We start from the raw sequence: 23433 nt of genomic DNA on the forward strand, positions 1-23433 counted from the left end.
CCCATGACTCTAGATTGCTCTTAACTCTACATCAGCCAGGGGGAATTTTGCGTGGATGGACCCTGGCAATCCCATGAATTCTTATTGAATTTAACACGTGCGAGCATCCAACCATGTGGATTCAGTTGCAGAATCGGGGCCCTGGGTCATGAGAAACTTGAAAGTTGTCCTTGTCTAATGCCTAGGTGACTAGATTTGGAAGTCTCGATCCAGTTTGAAGTAGGCAGGTTTCCATTTCTCACTTGCACAAAAACCTAGCCACTTTGTTGGCCTTCTCTACAGAGGAGCCAAGGAATGCAGGGGAACAGAGAACAAACACTCCTAACATAGGGCTGTAGGGAAATTTTCCACTCTCTGTGAGAAACATATTGTGGAGCTACATAGAGGATTCCAGCCTCTATCAGTGTTGGTCCGTCATCTCTTTAAAATAATTACAATAATGGAGTCCTGATGGCCATTATTTTAACACAGAGCATCCATCCTGTAACTAGCATATTTCTAATGCATGCATTACCATGGTAACTAAATGCCATGCAGGACAGTAAGTCAGCAGTAGCTCTTCAATCTTCTCCCACACTTTGCTCCCAATATCCCTCATGTCTTGCAGTAAGAGGGTAGAGATCAGTCTCCATACCCCTCTCTGGGCTTCTTTGCCAAGGCTGCCAATAGGAGAGCCAATTACCAGCTAACAATCTGAAAGCCAGTCTGAGCTGTTGCCTCCGCTTGGCTCCCATGTACACAGGCTCTTTTTAATGGTGTGACTCTTATTTCCCACCTCCTCACCGCTAAATGTCAGGATGGACTTTTTCTGTCCTCCTCGGCTGAGATCTTATCTCTCTCTCTCTCTCATTATTTGATAAAACATCAGGAAGACAGTGGAGAAGTAATTAAATTCAGTACCTGAGCGGCGAGCGAGGGAAGAAAGGGAGGAGGGTGAGTATGGAGAGGTTTTTGTGAATCATTTTCCTCCTCTATTTAGTTGAGGCCTGGACTGAGATGACTAATGTAGAAGGAGAGGGTGTTTTTTTTTTTTTTTTTTTTTTTTTAAATGAAAGGCTCTCGGCTTCCCGAATGCTAATATCGTGCCAGCAAGCTGCAGTCAAGGTTGAAATTGGAAGGAATATTGAACAGCCCTCGATTGGAGAGTTATTTCATATTTATCTTTATTTATTTATCTTGTTGCTTGCAACCCGTTTCCCTCCCTGTCTTCCTTTTATTTATCCTTTTACTAGACTTAGCCCTCACTTTTTCTGCATCTTTTTTCTTTTGTAAGAATAACTATTGTTTTTCCCCCACAACATGTACGATTCTGGTATTCATTTTTGAATTCTCTTTACTTTTTTCTCCCCTCACGTATAGCGTTTCTGTGTTACCTTTGATCCCTCTGTTAGATTTTCCCTTTTTTTCCTCTTTTTTTTTGGTCATGTTGCTGACCGGTATGCCAAACTGAGGGCCCAGGGAAATTGTGTCTTCTGTATATCTCCAGAGAACTAGGGCTAGATTCCCAGCTGTTCTCAATTGACATAGCTCCAGTGAAACCATCACCAGCTAAGGGTCTAGCCCCTTGATTCAGCCCAAGAAGTGAAAGTTCCCCAGCACGCCCATCAAGGGACTCAGTCCAATCCTTGGGTAGTTCAGTGTTCATGCCCCTTCAGTCCCTGGCCTTGTACCAGTTGTTACATTCAGTCCCTTTACTTTACTTTTCTTTGGATGTGTTTAGCTTTTATCATTTACATTGTTTCAGTAGTGCCTTTGTTCCAAATTATTGATAGCACAATAATGTCCATTTCCCCCACCCCCCAATCAAGGATCAGGAGCTGTACACATAAGTAACAAGATGGTGGCCCTTGACCTACACAGCTCACAATCTAGGTATTGTAACCCCTGTTCCTCTTTCCTGCAACTCTCCTTCTTATTTCTCATTATTATAATTCTCATACTGTTTCGTTGCAGAGACCTGAGCTGAGTCTTGAAGACCGTGACACTGGGATCGGCAGATGGTGTGTGCTTGAGCCACAAGAACAGCTCTAAGTTGCTACAGATTGGCTATATATCTATTAGGAGAAGATGGCCATCTCCTTGAAGATCTGCTTCTTCACTCTGGTGCTGCTTCCTCTGGTATGGAATCCCAGGAACAATGTGTGCCTGTCTCTGTAATGGTGGTCTGTGGGTGCATGTATTTTAAATGCATGGGGTTGTCAGCCCACACTAGGAGAAGGGCCTGTTGCTGACAATGGTTGAGGGCTCTCCGGATTCCCCTTTAGCTTCTATTAAACCACTTTCCGCTTCTAGGGCAGATGGGGTAGAATGATGCTCACCGCTTTTTTTGTACATGTGAAGAAGGCAGGGTCATATAGTCTACGTGTAAGGGCTTGTCTACACATTTCCCAGTTTCAGGTTCCTGAGCATTCCTGAGCGCTCTCTGGGTTTAGCTCAGAGTCCTCTGGAGTGTCCTCTGGGGTGTCCTGGATCCCTTCTCTCCTCTTGCACATGGCTTTCTCTCCAAATCATGGAGTTTCTCTGGTCCCTTCTCTCTCTCTAAAATATTCAGTGAAAGACCATCGCTTTGTCAGGTAACTCCCACTCAGCCTTATCTGGTTATTAAAGCCCCTCACCAGGTGATCCATTGCTTACATACTTCCCCACTTGAATTCGATATGGTGGTTTGACTTATGTGGCAGTTATCTCTTTTTGTCCTGGGGTGCTCCCTTTAAAAAGGGCAATCATCAATATTTAACGACCCTCTGTTGTTAGCCCTGTGCCACCACTCGAGATGTTGGTCCCAGGCAGAGGTAAAAAGACAGCATAGACCAGCCTTACAATCAAAATGGAGTTGCCAGTCTGACAGAGAGAGAGTCCCTAAAATCAGACAGGTTTCAGAGTAGCAGCCGTGTTAGTCTGTATTCGCAAAAAGAAAAGGAGGACTTGTGGCACCTTAGAGACTAACCAATTTATTTGAGCATAAGCTTTCATGAGCTACAGCTGACTTCATTGGATGCATTCAGTGAAGTGGGCTGTAGCTCACGAAAGCTTATGCTCAGATAAATTGGTTAGTCTCTAAGGTGCCACAAGTCCTCCTTTTCTTTTTTGTAAAATCAGACAGACTCCAAAAGCTGTATGTAGGCACAGTGCTCTAACCCCTGTCTCTTCAAACAGGCAGCTGGTGAATTGAAGAGAGACAGGAGGAGTTCAAGATGGCAGGACAAGGTGGCAAACAAAGAGGCTCTTGCACTTGTGCTAGTGAGGCTGGAAGAGGGAACTGAGAGGAGGCTGATGCTAGATAAAATGAGGAATTGGGAATGACAAGCTCAGTGAGGTTTGTAGACTCAGATTTTTCAAGGCAAGACGGGATCATTTTGATCATCTAATCCAACCTCCTTCACAACATAGGTCATATAACAGCAGTTCCCAAACTTTTTGTCAGCATGACCCTATTTTAATGAATTATTTCTGTCTGGGACCCCAGGCAGCCTGGGAGATGCCATTTTGTAGAGCAATATGGAGTCCTCCACACAGCGTGACCTTGAACGCACTGTACATGTGAGGTCACACTGTGCAGAGGATGCCATTTTGTAGAGCAATATGGTGTCCCCCATGTGATGTGACCTTTCCTGCACCGTGCGTGCGAGCTCACGCTTTGCAGAGCAAAATAGTGTCCTTAGCACACTACGGATTGGTGCAAACCCATCTGCTGTTGGTGCAACCCCATTCAGTGTCTCAACCCACAGTTTGGAAACTGCTGCCATAGAATTTCACCCAGTGATTCCTGCATCTAGCCAAATGACTTGTGGTTGAATTAGACCATATCTTCTTTAAATCATTCCATTTTGATGTAAAACCTCCAGTGATAGAGGAATTCTCCACAGACCTTGATACAGAGGAGTGTCAAGAGGAATTCCATAAAAGGTTTTAGGAAGGAGCCACCCGAGGGCCCCCGAAGTGGGAAAATCTTCTGCCAAGATTTTCAAAAAACTGACTTGCAATATTGAACATCCAGCAAAGGACGCATTTAAAGTGGCTTGATTTCCAGAGGGTCACTGCTCAGAAATTGAGGCCCATTTCAAGTGTCTCAGATTGGGCGCCCAGAGATTGAAACACCCAAAATCACTAGTCACTTTAAAACAAAAATCTTGTCCTTTATTTCTAAAGGTGAATTTTGTTGTTATTGTAACTATATAACAGATCTCTTGAGCTTCCAGGTGAATGGACTTCCTGGTAAGTGTCAAAAGGCAACAAGCCACTGTTTACTATCTCCTGCATTTCAGTAAGTTGCTATGATCGCTGTTGTGGATAATTAATGATTGACTATGGCTTCTGTAATGGAGCAGCACTCGTTTGGTCATAATGAATGACCAGAAGGCAAAGCAGGGTTAATAGGATAGAATACTTGTCTTTTCTTCATATCATTTTCTACAGTGGCTCTGTACCTGTAGACAGTGCAAGATTTTGCTATAGTCTCCTGCAGGATCCCAGAGAGTAACATCACTGATTTCCCCCCCCCCCCCACAATATAGGAAAGACTTATGCCCAAGGCAGAGGGTTTTATTATAATTTCTTTGTGTGTTAATTATTCTTTCATTTTTCCTCCCTCGAGTTTTCTCTCTCAAGCTGGAGCCTGTGCATATTGCACTGATGTTATTTACACTGTATGCCTTGTTGTGGCCACAGCTTGCTTTGCAATATCTGTACTAGTGGGTTAGCTCTCTGCTTTGACTCTGTGAATCAAAAGTGACATAGATCCCCTTCACTTCTGGATCTCCCTGTTCTGTACAGTATAGATGTCAGGAAGCCAATCACATTATCTTGTTGAATTTTACCAGATTCCTTTATTAGGTCAGTTGCAAATATCACTGCAAAGTTTTAGAGCAAGCTAATTTCCTTCTTACATGCTGCAGACTAAGAAGCCCTGTAAAACGCTTTCTTTCCCACACCCTGCTGCCTTGTTTTGCCTTTCTACACACACAGCTGATGTTTGATAAATCTTTATGGTACTTCCATGACTCCTATCAACGTAGTATCTGAACACCTCACAAGCTTCAATGTCTTTATCCTCACAACCCCCTTATGAGGCAAGGCTGTTATTCCCAATTTACAGATGTGGAACTGAGGCACATAGAGATTAAGTGACTTGCCCAAGGTCACACAGGAAGTCTGCAGCAAAGCAGGGAATCAAACCCAGGTCTCCTGAATCCCAGACTAGCACTCTAACTAGTGGGCAAGTCACTTAGTCTCTCTGTGCCTCAGTGCCCCATCTGTAAAATGGGAATAATAGCCCTGCCTCACAGGAGTGTTGGCATCTCTTGGCATGATGTAAATTCCCTAAGGCAGTTGGATGGACTGAATTCATGGGCCTCTTCTGTACTTAGAATAAAGCCATCACTGGTGAGAAACAATGTAGACACACCACTGCAAACCCCAAATTATAGACAAGGAAAGCCATGATTTGCACTGGTTGAGTTTTCCTTGTTTCAAGTCAGGGTGAACTCAATCAGTGCAAGTCGTGCCTTTTCTTGTCTACACTTGGAGATTGCACCTGTTCAGCTCGTAGACTGAATGATCATGATGGTCCCTTCTGGCCTTAAAGTCTAACTTCCTGCACATCGCAGACTACAGAACCTCAAACCCCTCCTGTAATAGGCCCATAACCTCTGTGAGTTATTGATGTCTGCTCCCTGATTGCAGAATCAAGGCTAATCCCAAATATAAACAAGGCCATGTGGTCCCCTTCCACTTATGAGAGGATGAAAGGGAAAAAAAATATCCCAAAACCTTCTGCTTATTTCATCCCATGGAAGTCCATAAGAGTAAACCTCATCTGTGCAGGAGACAGAGCTTTTTCAGAGGCCAGTCCAAGATTGCGGAACAAACTCCTCCAGGAACTAAGGGCCACCACAGACCTCACTGCCTTCCGCTTCAAGTGCAAGGTGACCTCCCTTCTGTAACATAAACACAGAGCAGTGTATACATTAACCCCCAAACCCTACCCAAACCTTCTGCTGCATGCCCAATTGTCACCTGGGTGGGAGAGAGAGAGAAAGAGAACAAGCCGCATGTGACAGATGTTATGCATTAATGTGATGCGCTACTGGAAGGTGCTCAGATACTACAGTGTTCAGGGAGCTAAACAAGCCTATACAGAAAAGAGTCCTACCACTTCACCCTCTGCTTGTGGGAGGGGTTAGAAGAGGCAAAGAAAGGGCAGAGGATGTGGTCTTCTCACCACATGCAGCATGAACATCTGGGAACTCCTGGACAGCCGTGCCATGAATTTTGGAAGAGCTGAGCATATCCCTGCTTTCCTAGACTGCCCTTGCTCCTGGCAACTTCCCTGATTGCAGCAATGCCCCCTTCTTTTGGAGGTGGAAGTCAATATTGTTTTGAGAAGCGTCATCTGTGGCATGAATTCTGCAGCTGATCCAATGCTATGGAACACATCTGTAATGTCACGTGCATGTGTGTACAGTACTTAGCACAATGGGGCCCTGATCCCTGAGTTAGGATGGACACTGAAAAAGGTGTTATTAAATCTCGTGTTTCTGGGCTTAAGCCAATTTCTAATGAGTCACGGAGCATGACTGCAGTTTGAGTAGACATACCTGAGCTGGCTTTATGGCTCCCACTACCCAAGCTAGCTAGATTTAAAGCAAGTGAGCTTGTACAGCCTGGGCTGAAGCCTGGGCTGCCACAGTTCCACTGCTCTGGTACCTGAGCGAGCTAGATTAAAGCTAAAGCTAACACAAGCTGCAATCACACCCCGGCTACCCTGCTGACATACTACCCTTAGAGACCAGGAGGAGACCTATTGTGGAGGCAAGATTATCCCATATTTGCCTTTGGGGTTCTTGCACTATTCTCTGAAGCATCTGCTACTAGTGACTGTCAGAGACAGGACACTGAGCTAGGTGGATCTCAGGTCTGATCCAGTCTGGTGATTGCTACATTCCTAGGCACTACTGTAATGCAAACAATAGAGACATTATTACTAATGGGGTTAAAGTGCTTTTAACATAAATGGATACGGTTTTTACCTCAGTGTCCTCAACAGAGTCGGAGCTGATGAGGTATCATGGATACCGTCACTTTATCGGGTTTATATTAAACATCTCTCTCATTCTTTTCTCTATCTTGCCTCCATGTGCCTTCTCTTCATTTGTCCAACTGTTCTCTGCACCCTTCAATCCTTTTCTCTCTGCTGTCACTTTCCCTGTCATATGGCTGGGTTTATTTTAGCACACATCTGTAAATGCAATAGGGGTGTTTTTACTGGAAATGTTAACAAAGTCATCATAAAATTATTGAGAAAATGGGGTCTTAAAACACAGCTCCTTTGTCTGGTACAAAAAGCACTCAAGAAACAAAGATATTCATGAGTCACAAAGTTGGATTTGGATTTGAACTGAATTTTAAATGCGACTGCAATGCAGGTGTTTTAACTGTCTGTAATAATTCAATCAGATGTATTTCTTGAGCTAATGCTTGGAGTTTTCTGTGGATGCACTCTGAATGCCACATGGCTGGAAAGTCCAGATGGTAAAATATTCCATCTGATGGTTAATTACTTGGATTACTGAGCTGTGCCTTGGAGTCCCTGACAAAGGAAGGTGTAATTGATGTTCCTTGTATACTAATAGTGAGCTGTGCAAGACCGCAAGGTAAATATAAGATGGGGGAGACAGGGAAACTGTACGAGATCAGAGGTCTGTAGCTGTATCTGGCAGCATCAAGCCTCCATTTACTGAGGTGAGGAAAGGACCCAGACATGTTTTCTCCAATTCTATTGACTGAGAGGAGATAGATTTGTAGATCTTTTTAAGGACATGTTGTCCCCTGATTTTCTTACACCTCTGCTCTGTCCTTTTATTACACTGGGATAAATTCAGATAGGATCATCTAAACTCGGGCCTCTAGTGATTGAAGATTAGACCATTCTTTCTAGAGGCATTCTTGGTTGCTTTATTTGCCTAGTTCCTCTTTCTCCCTACTGATGCATCTTTGAGGACACGCAATTTCCTCTTCTTCCCAACTGTGATGGGCACAAATAAAGGTGCTTGTCCTCTTCCCCTCTCCTCTGACCACCTTTGTTTCCTTGCTTGGGCTGTTACCAACTAGCCTTGAACCAGTTCCTCTGCCTTTCCTCCATTCAGGTGTTCTTGGTCTCAAGATCTTGTATCCCCATTAGAAAGGTCAAGGACTCCAAGTGGGGTGGGATATTGTCTGCCACAGGAACCGCTAACACAGCTGTGCCTAGGACCCAACCATCTCATATAAATAGGCTTATATATCTCCAAGGTCCCCTGCACAAATAGGAACCAGGGTTGTGCCAGAAGCATATGCATTGCACAGCGGAAAACCTCAGGGAACTAAGTATTATTAAATAATTGAATCATAGAATATCAGGGTTGGAAGGGACCTCAGGAGGTCATCTAGTCCAACCCCCTGCTCAAAGCAGGACCAATCCCCAACTAAATCATCCCAGCCAGGGCTTTGTCAAGCCTGACCTTAAAAATATCTAAGGAAGGAGATTCCACCACCTCCCTAGGTAACACATTCCAGTGTTTCACCACCCTCCTAGTGAAAAAGTTTTTCCTAATATCCAACCTAAACCTCCCCCACTGCAACTTGAGACCATTACTCCTTGTTCTGTCATCAGCTACCACTGAGAGCAGTCTAGATCCATCCTCTTTGGAACCCCCTTTCAGGTAGTTGAAAGCAGCTATCAAATCCCCCCTCATTCTTCTCTTCCGCAGACTAAACAATCCCAGTTCCCTCAGCCTCTCCTCATAAGTCATGTGTTTCCATCCCCTAATCATTTTTGTTGCCCTCCGCTGGACTCTTTCCAATTTTTACACATCCTTCTTGTAGTGTGGGGCCCAAAACTGGACACAGTACTCCAGATGAGGCCTCACCAATGTTGAATAGAGGGGAACGATCACGTCCCTTGATTTGCTGGCAGTGCCCCTACTTATACATCCCAAAATGCCATTAGCCTTCTTGGCAACACGTGCACACTGCTGACTCATATCCAACTTCTCGTCCACTGTAACCCCTAGGTCCTTTTCTGCAGAACTGCTGCTGAGCCATGCGGTCCCTAGTCTGTAGCGGTGCATGGGATTCTTCCGTCCTAAGTGCAGGACTCTGCACTTTTCCTTGTTGAACCTCATGAGATTTCTTTTGGCCCAATCCTCCAATTTGTCTAGGTCCCTCTGTATCCTATCCCTACCCTCCAGCGTATCTACCTCTCCTCCTAGTTTAGTGTCACCTGCAAACTTGCTGAGGGTGCAATCCATGCCATCCTGCAGATCATTAATGAAGATATTGAACAAAACCGGCCTGAGGACTGACCCTTGGGGCACTCCACTTGATACCGGCTGCCAACTAGACATGGAGCCATTGATCACCACCTGGTGAGCCCGACAATCTAGCCAACTTTCTATCCACCTTATAGTCCATTCATCCAGCTCATACTTCTTTAACTTGCTGTCAAAAATACTGTGGGAGACCGTGTCAAAAGCTTTGCTAAAGTCAAGGAACAACACGTCCACCGCTTTCCCCTCATCCACAGAGCCAGTTATCTCGTCATAGAAGGCAATTAGATTAGTCAGGCATGACTTGCCCTTGGTGAATCCATGCTGACTGTTCCTGATCACTTTCCTCTCCTCTGAGTGCTTCAGAATTGATTCCTTGAGGACCTGCTCCATGATTTTTCCAGGGACTGAGGTGAGGCTGACTGGCCTGTAGTTCCCAGGATCCTCCTTCTTCCCTTTTTTAAAGATGGGCACTACATTAGCCTTTTTCCAGTCGTCCGGGACTTCCCCGGATCGCCATGAGTTTTCAAAGATAATGGCCAAAGGCTCTGCAATCACATCCGCCAACTCCTTTAGCACTCTCGGATGCAGCGCATCCGGCCCCATGGACTTGTGCTAGTCCAGCTTTTCTAAATAGTCCCGAACCACTTCTTTCTCCACAGAGGGCTGGTCACCTCCTCCCCATGCTGTGCTGCCCAGTGCAGTAGTCTGGGAGCTGACCTTGTTCGTGAAGACAGAGGCAAAAAAAGCATTGAGTACATTAGCTTTTTCCACATCCTCTGTCACTAGGTTGCCTCCCTCATTCAGTAAGGGGCCCACACTTTCCTTGACTTTCTTCTTGTTGCTAACATACCTGAAGAAACCCTTCTTGTTACTCTTGCTAGCTGCAACTCCAGGTGTGATTTGGCCTTCCTGATTTCACTCCTGCATCCCCGAGCAATATTTTTATACTCTTCCCTGGTTATTTGTCCAATCTTCCACTTCTTGTAAGCTTCTTTTTTGTGTTCAAGATCAGCAAGGATTTCACTGTTAAACCAAGCTGGTCACCTGCCATATTTACTATTCTTTCTACACATCGGGATGGTTTGTCCCTGTAACCTCAATAAGGATTCTTTAAAATACAGCCAGCTCTCCTGGACTCCTTTCCCCCTCATGTTATTCTCCCAGGGGATCCTGCCCATCAGTTCCCTGAGGGAGTCAAAGTCTGCTTTTCTGAAGTGCAGGGTCCGTATTCTGCTGCTCTCCTTTCTTCCCTGTGTCAGGATCCTGAACTCGACCATCTCACGGTCACTGCCTCCCAGGTTCCCACCCACTTTTGCTTCCCCTACTAATTCTTCCCAGTTTGTGAGCAGCAGGTCAAGAAGAGCTCTGCCCCTAGCTGGTTCCTCCAGCACTTGCACCAGGAAATTGTCCCCTACTCTTTCCAAAAACTTCCTGGGTTGTCTGTGTACCGCCGTATTGCTCTCCCAGCAGATATCAGGGTGATTGAAGTCTCCCATGAGAACCAGGGCCTGCGATCTAGTAACTTCCGTGAGTTGCCGGAAGACAGGCTCGTCCACCTCCTCCCCCTGGTCCGGTGGTCTATAGCAGACTCCCACCACGACATCACCCTTGTTGATCACACTTCTAAACGTAATCCAGAGACACTCAGGTTTTTCTGCAGTTTCATACTTGAGCTCTGAGCAGTCATACTGCTCCCTTACATACAGTGCAACTCCCCCACCTTTTCTGCCCTGCCTGTCCTTCCTGAACAGTTTATATCCATCCATGACAGTACTCCAGTCATGTGAGTTATCCCACCAAGTCTCTGTTATTCCAATCACATCATAATTCCTTGACCGTGCCAGGACTTCCAGTTCTCCATGCTTGTTTCCCAGGCTTCTTGCATTTGTGTATAGGCACTTGAGATAACTCGCTGATCGTTGCTCTTTCTCAGTATGAGGCAGGACCTCTGCCCTTTCGCGCGCTCCTGCTCGTGCTTCCTCCCGGTATCCCACTTCCCCACTTACCTCAGGGCTTTGGTCTCCTTCCCCCGGTGAATCTAGTTTAAAGCCCTCCTCACTAGGTTAGCCAGCCTGCTTGCGAAGATGCTCTTCCCTCTCTTCGTTAGGTGGAGCCCGTCTCTGCCTACTTATTATTACCACTGCCATTTTATGTAACACTTATAGATAGTGCTATAGGTGTACTGAGGAGTAGGAGGCAATCAGCAAGACACTGACTGGGCCCATAGACATTTGCCATTGTGGCTAAATAATCGGCCTGGGCATATAACATAAGTGAGGTGGTTCACAGGAAGAAGATTGAGCAATTTCTGGTGAGACCTGTTCTGATTGGAGAGTCAAGGTCCAAGAGTGTAGAATAACACAAGCTGAGCTATGCCCATGTTCACTGCAGGTTTGTGAATAACTACAGAGCAAAATCAGGTTGCCTAGGAGAGGCCAGTGTTTAAATAAAGTTCAAACAAGACCATGCTAGAAACCACATGGGGATACTTTGCAGAGGTTGTGTAAAGCAGAGAGTTAACATAGGTTTATGCTAACTGTGCACTTATGCGGCATCTTTCATCAGAAGATCTCCAATCTGTATTAATTAATAAATAGTATTAGAAGATCATCTTGAGGATTAGAGCACTGGACAGGGACCCAGAAGATGTCGGTTCAGTTCCAAGGACTGCCACGGTGTCCCCTATGTGACCTTGGGAAAGTCACTTACATTTTCTGTGTTCCCCATCTGTAAAAGGATGCTAATAATGCCATCTTGTCTGCTTAGACTATAAACTCTTCGGGCCGAGACAGTCTCTTACTGTCTGTTTATACAGCAACTAGCGTGCTGGGGCCTGCAAATGACTGAGCTGCTCTGCCGATAGAAGCAATAGAATACAGATATAGATAAGAAACTTGTTTTTCAGTACAGACGTACAATACATTAATTGCAAAACATCTAGATCTGAACCCATTTCATAAGCTTCTGGTTATGCGCATACATAGCTATCTAAACATTGATACATTTTTTTATTTAAGCTTAACAGATATCTGGGTCTTAAAAATGTTTGGTAGCAGATTACAAAGCACAAAATGGTTGCCTTACATTAAAACCTTCCCCTTCTCCCCCGCAGTAGCCATAATAATATCTGTGATAAGCAAACAGTATGGGGACTACAGAGATTTAGGATCTTTTATTATGATTTTGTTTCTTCTTGTTTTGTATTGGTACATTTGGAGGCGTATTGGATGAACAGTTAAATAAAAACTAGAAATAAAATATTAGATCCACTGGAAAAGAGCATGTAAAATAAAATATCAGATTCAGTGACTTTTGTGCGTGTGCTGTTCAGCTATTAATATCCAGCTCCTGGAGGGAAATTATTCAACTCTGTAATAAGGGTGTTGCTGGACTTTTCTTCCTTTCTATTGCTGAATCAGCAGCCTGTGCAGATTTACTGTAGAGTCAGCTGTCAGTGAGACAGCCTCAGTGCAGACCGCAAGCTGCGTTAATAAGGAGACAGGAGTTAAAGCCAAAGGGTAGGAAGGGAGGGTATGAGCAAAACCAGGAACATTTCTTTGTATTGCTTACCTGTCATTTACTACAACTCTGTGGCATTAGTCAGGAACTCAGGTATTCCAAGACTGGCTCTCCCATTGGTTCAGTCGTGGCCTTCGATAGGCATCTATCCATTATGTGCCCAATTTCCGCATCTGAAGCACAATACTTGTCTGTTTTACAGGGGTATTGTATGGGATGAATTAGTCAAAATCTGTAAAGCCCATCAAGAAATATATTGCTATCATATATAATTTCCCAGTGTAGTTATGACTGCAGACCCCAAGGGTAAATAGCCCAATTCAACAAAGCCTTCTATTTGTTTCTCTGGGCAGGAGGTGAACAGCTTCACTTTAGTCCCACTTTGACTCCCATTTCTTAAAAGGAAGCAATGGTTCTCTCACAAAATACTTATCTGGCAACTGCTGAGGCCTGGTCTATACCACAGAGTTAGGTCAACGGAAGGCAGCGTAAGTCAACCTAATCCTGTAAGGGTCTACACTAAAATGTTGCTCCCGCCAATGTAACTCGCCCACTACGTCGCCTTAATAACTCCAGCTCCATGAGAGGTGTAGTGCTTAGGCTGATGTAGTTATGTTGACACAGTGTCAGTGTAGACACTGAGTTGCTTACATTGACTGTTGCTGGCTTTCAGAAGACTTCCCACAATGCCCCACGCTGACACACAAAACTATGCAAGCGCTCCTGGTGAGGGTGCGGTACTATGGACACGCTGGCCGCTGCTTCCCGCAGCTCCTATTGGCCGGGAATGGCGAACTGCAGCCACTGGGAGCTGTGGGGGGGCCGTGCCTGCAGATGATCAACATCAACAAAATGTCTCGCGGCCCGCCAGTGGATTACCCTGATGGGCTGCATTCCGAAGGTTGCCGACCCCTGATCTAACATATTGCAGCACACCATGAAGAAAGAACCATCCCAGAAGATTTCTAACATGGTTCTGAAAGCTAAAAGAATCTGACCTCATCTTTATGTTTACCTACCCTTTCCCTTCTCCGTGCACTTCAGCACACTTGTTCTGTTCATCCAGTTTCTTCTGCAACTGCCTAAGAGATTTCTTTGGGATGTTTTTGTGAATAAAATGTCTAGACTGAGGCCAATAAAGTCTCTGCTGATAACATCCATGTTGCTATGGGCAGGTTTACACTACCGGTGAAGTCGATCTAAGTTACGTTGCTCAGGGGTGTGAAAAGACACCCACTTGAGCAACGCAAATGACAGTGACCTAAACACTCTCCACACTGGTGTTATGTCGGTGGAAGATGCTCTCCGGCCAGCATTGCTTCTGCCTCTTGCCGAGGTAGAGCATTTATGACAACGGGAGAGCTCTCTCCTGTTGGCATAGAGCATCTTCACCAGACCTGCTACAATGGCGCAGCTGTGCCAACCTTGCGCTTCTAGTGTAGATCTGCCCTGTTGTTTACCTACCACTGACTATTGATTAGTTTCTGTTGTTTTTTGCTGCAGCTGCATCCTGCTGCCTACTCCCTCAATCCCTGAATGATGATAAAAACAATATCTTAAGACCAATTTCCACTGATATATTTAATCAGAGGAAGCAAGGACTGATCCTTGCCGAGGGTGCATGAATGCTCTTCTATCCTGGCTAGAACCAGGGACCATTTGATACCACGGTGATGAGTTATAGGGATCACGATGAATAACTATTAATTTAATGAAATTTCTATCTTCAGTATTATTGCTTCATTCTTTATTTTGTGTACAGTGCTTACTTTTATACAACTGCTTGTTTTTTTGGGGGGAGGGGAGTTATACCTATAAAATTGCACTGGTAAAGGCTTACTGTATATAATTTAAAGACAATAACCTTGAAAATCTGATAGAAGGCAGTCACAAATGTATTAACGTCACTCAGACCAACCCATGAGGGTTAATATAAAATATTGTACATCCCCATCCATCCTTCCAGTTCTTTCTTTAGCTGCAATATTATCCCTCCGGTGACAGAAGGATCCACCTTATTTATCTCTATAACTTATTTGGCATCCAGAATTAATGTGGCTGAACGTGCATTATTATTAATTTATTATTGTTGCCCCTAAGAGCCCCAAGCATGGACCAGGACCCTATTGTGCTAGGCACTGCACAGAGAAGAAAAAGACTATCCCTGCTCCAGAGGGTTTACAATCTAAGTATAAGAGAAGAGACAGCAGATGGTCATAGGCAGGCAGGGGAGTACAAGCAAACAATGAGACAATATTAGTCAGGATGACAGCACAGCAGGAGATGAGATGAGCAAGTTTGTAGGCTTCATAGAAGAGGAGATTTTTAAGGAGGGGTTGAAGATGGCCAACGAGCTGGTTTCAGGGGTGCTGGAATAATTTGTGCAGTGGGAGCTCAGAGAGCCATTGAATCAAATGGTAAACTCTGTATATAATGGAAACCACTTCGAGCTGGGGAGCGGCAGCTCCCCCAGGACCCCTGGTTTCATCACCTATGTGTGGCTTTGTAGATGTTTTCAGTGAGTCCCTCCCAATCGTGAAGGGCAGCCTGGGAGAAATCACCAAGGTGGAACATTTAACAAGTGGGCGATGGAAGCCAGCATCCTGGGCTGATTGGAGGCGCGAGGCGTCATCTCAATAGGGAATGAGAGATGACAGGTAAGGTGGGGGCAGGTTGCACAGCTGGCACAAGGAATGGGTGAACCAAGGAGATTAAAATACATACTCCCTTCCACCCCTTCTCTCTCCCTGCCATCCTGCATCTCCTTGCCATATAACTAAGCTGCAGCCCAGAGAGGAATGGGGATGGAAGATTCTGACTGGAGCCCTCACCTTGTACATTTTGTTGTCACATAAAAGTGGCAGGGGAGGATAAAAGTCCTGGATCTCCCCTTAGAAACGATGTTGTCTGGAGGAAGGAAAGAGATCCCAGACTTCTCCTTGGAAACCACCCAGAGGGAGGAGAAGTGCTTTACACCTCTTCGTTCCCCTGGAATGCTGGGGGAGGGACAGAAAAGTGTGGTAGCAGGCTGTTGTCCCAATAACCAAGAAAGCAACATGAGCAGAGGTGAACTGGGTCATAGAATCATAGATTCATAGGAGATTAGGGTTGGAAGAGACCTTAGGAGATCATCTAGTCCAACCCCCTGCTACAAAGTCATTTGTAAGGAAGGGATCTGAATAGGGAGCTGGATGGGGGGATGGCATGTCAGATGTTTTGGATAATTCAGGATGGTAAGCATCCATGCTTTGGGGACTTTAGCTGAACCTGAGCTTCAAACTTTCAGAGGTTCTTTCATCACTAATTGCAACCTCCAAGAGGAAGTGCTATGCATTAACTCTTGGTTGGCATGAAAAGAAAGATCAGTCAGACAGAGCATGCTGCATGGTGCTAATGCAGCAACTGCCAAGGTTAAATATAGAGACAAAACTTGGCTTGCCCTGCGGGGATTTGTAATGCAGCAGGACTGCAGGGATCGTGGATTGCAGCAGATGTCAGAAGCTGAGCATCTGTGAAGATATAATATAAGGTCACCAGTGACATTTATAGGAAGCCAGACGAACATTTTCAAACCTGGGGAGCTAAAGCTAGGCTCTTGAATCTATATTTATCTACTTAAATAATTGTGGCCTGATTTTTTTCAAAGATGCTAAGCAACTGCAGTTTGAGAAGCCTAAATTTAAGACGCCAGGTTGATAATTTTGGCCCAAGTCTACTATGGTTAATGTAGATTAATGGCTTTGCATAGTTGGGGTGTTGGGTTTTTTTCCCCTCTGACACTAAAAAATTGTCTCTTGTATAAATGTGCAGAAGATCATCAGGCCTAAATGTCTGTACATTGCAGTCAATCAGACATCTGCTTGGCAAACAGCACCAGCTGCCCTCTCTGTTCTCCTTGGAGAAAGCCCCATGCCACTATATTCTGTAGTGAGACCTCCCAGTCTCGATGGCAGGCTTAACACTTAGATGTATATTACATTTTGTTTTCATTGAGACTTAAAACATTAGGAGGGCGTAACATGGGAGAAATAGGATTTATCATGAATCTTTCCCAACTGGGTAAGACCTTCACTGGTCTAGCTGAGCAGAAGTCATCGTACAAGAGAGTGTCTGTCTGTGTGCATGATGGGATTCATAAAGTGAAGCCTGGGACTTGGTTCTTGGGAATTTACCCGTTAACTCTCATGGTGTAACTGAGATGATTGTGGATCACTGAACGTGGCATTTTACGATATGTGGAGGTTGCATAAGACCTAGCGCTGCAATGGAACCATAGTCCGGGATTTGAAGTTTGGTGATCGAGCCACTGTGAGAGCCTGTTACAATGTGAGGGCAATCTTCTGTTGACCTATAGAGCGAGAGATGTTGGAAATGGGGGGTGGGGGATATATCTAGCAAAAATTTTCAAACATGAATGCCTGATGTTAGATGCTTAACTCCGTATTTCAGCAACTGTATAAGTTTGGGCTTGAATATTCAGGTGTCATGAGCATCCACACCTCTCATTGACCGCAATAGGAGCTGTGTCTGGAAATCTAGGCACTAACCAGTGCCCAAATTTGGAGATAGGTGCTCATCTACTGAGGTGAGCGGGGGCATATAAGCATATTTGATAGGAAATTTTCATCCCAAATGAGGACAAAAAGTTGAAATATCTAAACTTTTCACAAATTTGAGTTCAGAAATGGTGAAATATTGAATAGCAGCATTTTTGAGCAAAATAAAACAAATATTCCCAACTCGAAGTGTTTCATTTTGGTTGAACTCACCCAAAACGCTTTGTGTTGAGTCAGTTCCGCATTAAACTGCATTTCCATATGGGTGCTTCACGGGAACTGTAACCTGTGTAGTTTGCACAAACAACCAGGTGACTTCCATGGTGCACCATGCCAGAGCATACACCTTGTTACATCATGGAAGATGGAGTCTTGGCCAGGGAGCCCAGCCCATAAGAGAATGGGGAAATGTGGGACCCCAAACTTCATCTCCCATAAGGCAATGGGTCACCACCGGAAAATGTAGTTTAATGTTGAAGTGACTTGAAAAGATAACTGCTGACCAGCTCTGCTAGTGAGCATTTGGAGCCCCACCCTGAGCAACCTCGAAGGGGACTGACTTTCTGAAAATACCAAGCATCCAACCCTCTGAAAATCAGGCCACTTTAAGGCATCTCAAGTCAGGCAGCCAGAATAACTAGCCCCTTTGGTATATTTAGACTCACCAGTCTGCTAAGGCTATATTGTGTCATGGAAGCAGTCCAAAGTGGTCTTAAACTAGCCAGGGGAGTCCATGAGAGAATTCCCATCTGCACAGAGGAAATCACTGCCAGGAGCAAGCTGATGTAAACAGCTCAACCAACCATCCCTTTTCTCCTCCCCTGGTTTAACGGGAAGGAGAGGATGCGTAGGGGGTAGAAGGGTTGGGTTAGGGAGTGGCCATGGGGAAGCAGAACTGTGCCCTGTTCTCCACCACCCTAAGTTATGGTTGCACAGAGCAGCTCTAACTGGTACCTGTTCTGGGCACTGGGGCAACTGTACCCCCTGCTGTGTGCTCCATCCAAGCAGACTTGAACAGAGTAGAGAAACAAGGTCTCCATCCCTGTTTTTTTCCAGCCCCAATGTTAAACATCTCCAGAGCTGGGGGCCTCCCTTTCCCCAGGGCATTATTATTATTCTGCATTCTAACTGTTCATCATTGGGAAGCTTTTCCAGATCTTCAGCCTCTACTTTTCCCTCAGTTAGGCTCCAAGCTGGTCGGTTTTACTGTGGTGTTACTCTGACACACCATTCAGCCTCCTCCTCCACTTGCTTCTGAATAGGTTTCTTCCTCCCACCCCAAGTATGTGCGGTGGGACAGAGGCAAATCTATGGAGAGAGATTTATTGAGAAGGTTGGTTTACAGGTTACTGGCCTCAGTCCTCCGAATAATGGGTTCATTAAGAGATTTGCCTTTTCCCACTTGGACATAACACGGGAACCAGTGTCTCCTGGCTCTGAAATGAACACACATGAATTTTAGAATTAGAATTAAAAAGTTCTGCCATTATGAATGGCCACCATTATAGTGAACGCTATGACCCTATCCTTAAGCACCCTTCTTTCTAATCACAATCTGATACATTCTCCTAAATATTGAAACCCCTTGGGAGAACATAAGAGCATTAGCAGGACACTGTGTCAGAGCCGGGTGAGGATGTTTGGTAAAGATGAGGGCAAATAGCTTTAATTTAATTAGGAGATTAATTAAAACTTTCTCCCTGGGTGGGTTTCTACAGGCTCATCTAGTGGTAGTTGTTGCTCAGATCTGTTAAGTGTGACTCAGATAGTGGTTCTCAACCAGGGGTACCTGTACCCCTGGGAGTACACAGAGGTCTTCCGGAGGTACATCAACTCATCGAGATATTTGCCTACTTTTACAACAGGCTACATAAAAAGCACTGGCAAAGTCAGTACAAACTAAAATTTCATACAGACAACGACTTGTTTATCCTGCTAGATACACTGAAGTGTAAATACAATATTTATATTCCAGTTGATTTATTTTATAATTATACGGTAAAAGTGAGAAAGCAAGCAATTTTTCACTACTAGTGTGCTGTGATGCTTTTGTATTTTTATGTCTGATTTTGTAAGCAAGTAGTTTTTAAGCGAGGTGAAACTTGGGGGTACAGAAGACCAACCAGACTCTGAAAGGGGTACAGTACTCTGGAAAGGTTGAAAGCTAGTCATGACCCCATTGAATGGTGAGTTCTTGCTGAGATTCTAAACAAAGGGCATTTCCTGCCTGAAATATTTCCATTGGGGTTTTATTTAAGTTTAATTAAGTGTAAATGGTCACATATATAATGGGTAAGAACAGTACTCTGCTTTGCAAACAAATGAACAGTCGAGCAAAGCCACAAGTGGAAAGTCTCAAGAGTCACGTTATTTCCAAATGTCCATCTGGAGAATTAGGTTTTGCACTCGGGTGGATTTGCTCTGCTTTAGAATAATAACATCCTTCAAGGTTATTTTGGCATGGTGCCCACATTCAGCCACTCTGCGGCCCTGATCGTGAGCCCTGCCAGAGTTCAGGGGCTACACAGACAGCAAAACTGGCCACTTGGGGATTTGAAAGGGGATCCCCAGTGATGCTGCTGCAGCTTCACTGCTCCAGCACGTGAACTAGCTAGATGAAAGCTAGCATGGGTATGTTTCCATGAGCTGTAATCACACCCAATAATTGCAGTGCAGACATACCAACCCAGAGGCACTAGCACAGAACATGCAGACCATGGAGAAGAGGAGTTAAGGGGGTTTTAAACCACCTTTCTGCGTCCCTTAATCCCCCGGATCCCAGGCTGCCCTGAGGGCTGGAGCAGCTGCTGAGTTAATTTAAACAGCCCTGGTGGCCTGACGACATTACAGCAGCCTCCCTGGACTGCCCTTCTGGTGGCAGCACCACCCAGGTTCTCCACAGTACCATGGTCCAACCCCATAAATGTCCCAGTGTGCCCCCTACAACAAGGTTTGCAAGGGCTCGTTGGAAGGGAGCCTGCAGTTGTCTCTACAGTGCCTGTGCTGGAGGAATCTCTCCCGACCCCCTCAGCCTGAAACAGGGGGCTTAGCAGTCTTTTACCTGACATAAAGGACCAGAGCAGGGGTGAGGGTCACAGCAGAATGGGTTTAGCTGGATTTAGGAAGGGCTAGATACTGAAATGGATAATGAGGTCCACAGTAATATTTAATAAGATTAAAAATGAGAGAGTTGAATAGATGGCCTTGTGTTTCAGGGCATACATCACAACCTCGAAGAGCTGAGGTTAGTAAGACACGTCCCCCTGATAGCAGATCATTGCATAGTCATCGAAGACAGGAAGTCAAGAACCTTCCTCTAAAGCAGCTGGTATTGGTTGCTATTGCAGCCAGGGGACGACCAAAGATGTACCCTCGGTCTAATTTGGAATGGCAATTCCTATGTACCCCGGAGATGGCATTGAGAATACCTGCCTCATGTCACTCGCGCTCACAAACAGATTTGATAATTGGTCTTCTCCAGAAAATGAAAGGCTGCATATGCCAAACTCAAGAAATAGAAGGTACTGCTGGTTGCATAATTCACCTTTTTATCCAGAGTTACCGCTTCAGAAGGCATCCATTAAGTGAATTGTGGGTGATTATACTGTAGCTATTTTCTTGTGTGCAGATAGACATGCATCTCCCAGGGAGTCCTTCAGCTCCAGAAGGTAACCACGTCTTACATATGCATTAACCCATTGAAAGGGATCAGTGATCTGTCTTGCCAGCTGGTTCTGTCATTTTAGGTGCAATTTGTTTTAAACAGAATGTAAAAAAATATTCATCGATTGTATTCCTGTGACTCGCTTTGAATAGCTTTCTAACGACTTCCCTCTTTAACTTTTGTCTGAAGTGTTTTGAAATTACAGGAGTTTGGTCTCCATTTAGGCCAACTGATAAAAGCACAATCAAGTGACTGACGTGCGGCCTTTATGGAGTAAACAATGTATTCAGTTGCCAGGCCAATGTTGTTGGGAGCAGTAATGGCATAAATCAGCGCCAAGGAAATCTATCTAATCAGAGATAATTCCTGAGCATCGCCACAAGTAGGCTGAGAAATGATCAATGACTCCAAGCCCTGGTTGGACCAATTGCTGCTTGTTAGAAATGGGGATGAAAGCTAATAACATTGCAGACAAACTTCCTTTCTGTAAGTACTTCCCTCATGCGTATTCATCATTTTGGTGAGTTAGCTTTTTTAAAAATGAGAATCAGAATAGAGGTAGTAAACAAATGTAATTCAGTATGAAGTCAATGATAAAATAAACCCAATGGATTAAACTCATCCCTAGTGTAACATCACTGAAGACAATAGAGTTACACCAGAGATGAATCAGACTCCATTTCATCTTTATAGTTTGTTGATGTAGATAACTTTGTTTCCAAAGGGCTCAACTATATTCATATGCACAGTCTCTGTCTCTCTCTTTCTCTGTTTCTTACTGCCTGATCTAAGGCTTATTCTCAAATAAATTTGTTAGTCTCTAAGGTGCCACAAGTACTCCTTTTCTTTTTGCCTGATCAAAATACTAGTGAAGTAGGTGGAAAGACTTCCATTTGATTCAGTGAACTTTGGCTCAGGTCCTTATAGATAGGAAATACAGAGATCAAAGGAGAAAGAAAGCTAATGTTATTGTATAACTGTTTTTAAATCATTTCTTTGTTGCAATGAATGTACCAAGAGTATTGTACCAATTCCTGTTACATCAGGACTTTGGTTTTACAAATATAAGGCCTGATCCTGGAAACTCTTAAGCACAAGAGTAACTTTTACTTGCTTGAGTAGTCACATTCAGTTTATTCATGTGAATAAAATTCTTAAGTGTTTGCACGATTGACCCACAGAATATCCATTGAAAGGAATATTCTATTTTTATACCAGCATTTCTAGCCATGAATTCTACATTTTGGGGGAAATCCTCATTGTTTTTTGTCTCTGAACCAGTTCTTCAGTGGTGGCACACTGAGACTTCTGAAATCTATTCATACGCCATGAAGAGCTTTTTTGATTTCCACTTGTGATTTGCTTTCAATTAAACTTCTTCTAAAACAAGTGTTGATCAATGGCTACAAATATGGCATTGGGTCATTTTAATTTCTAGAGCTCTTCAGTGTACCATCCTGACCAATGGGATAGGATATCTTATGCTACCAGTGTCCATTTGATCCCTTAGCTAGATTGGTCCATGGGCATCTCACTGGCTCAGGGGCACCCTCCTTACACCTGTGTATGGGCTGGCTAGACCTTGGGGCCCTGTGTGCAGAAGTAAATAATGATGGGTGTCTACTACTCCATTTTCACTATTACACCCTCCAGAGCAAGGGGCAGGGGGGTTGATGTGCAGAAGCCATGGCACCATTCCCCCCAAAGCACTGGCCAATGCAGCTAAACCAGAGCAGGAGGAGAGGAGGTGTCATAATTTGCTTGTGAAATAAGCCAGCAACAAACCATCAACTCCCTGTAGCAAAGGGGTTTAGTGAGGGGATTGTGACCCCCTGAGCCACAGTTCCTTCACAAGGATCCTTTGGGGCAGCTCAGCAATGTACTGCCCCTGACGACGGGCTGTGTCCTTGTGGCACAAGCTAGCCTTACATTTGCTTATTTGATGCAACTAAGCAATGCTTATGATTTAATTTGTAATGCCTAGGGACCTATGAAGAGCAGGGCCTCCTGTGCTAGGCACTGTAGAAACACAGAGGAGTACACACAACTTATAACGTATCTTTACAAATGTAGGCTCAAAAATAACATGAATGTGTTCCATGTCTCTAAGGTGCTTTATTAATGATGCCTATATCTCTCATAGTGCTTTGTGAAGGAAAGTCAATATGACTATCTATTAGATGGGGAAACTGAGGAGTAGAGACAAAGTGACTTCTCAAAGGTTGCCCAGTATGCTCCTAGCAGAACTGGGGATAGAACCCACATTACTAGAATCAGGGTTCAATACACTATCCACTAGGCTGCTTTACCACAGTAGCAGCATGTGTCTTTTATCTTATTTCTTCAGACTTAAATAGCCAGCATCTATTTTTAAAGCCATCAGTCA

The 23433-nt window shown here is 44.5% G+C and overlaps 1 protein-coding gene across 9 annotated transcripts in view; it reads left to right on the plus strand.

Moving 5' to 3' along the window:
• Positions 1-23433, plus strand: part of ADCYAP1R1 (ADCYAP receptor type I) — a 170086-nt gene that overhangs the window by 35744 nt on the left and 110909 nt on the right. For all 9 annotated transcript variants that reach the window (XM_074946390.1, XM_074946391.1, XM_074946392.1 and 6 more), the window contains exon 2: positions 1954-2118. In XM_074946390.1, the coding sequence (XP_074802491.1) occupies positions 2068-2118 (51 nt within the window). In that variant the 5' untranslated portion in view covers positions 1954-2067. The remainder of the gene's footprint in view (positions 1-1953; positions 2119-23433) is intronic.

This window comes from Natator depressus, chromosome 2, assembly GCF_965152275.1.
Source record: "Natator depressus isolate rNatDep1 chromosome 2, rNatDep2.hap1, whole genome shotgun sequence".
In the NCBI taxonomy this organism is placed as follows: Eukaryota; Metazoa; Chordata; order Testudines; family Cheloniidae; genus Natator; species Natator depressus.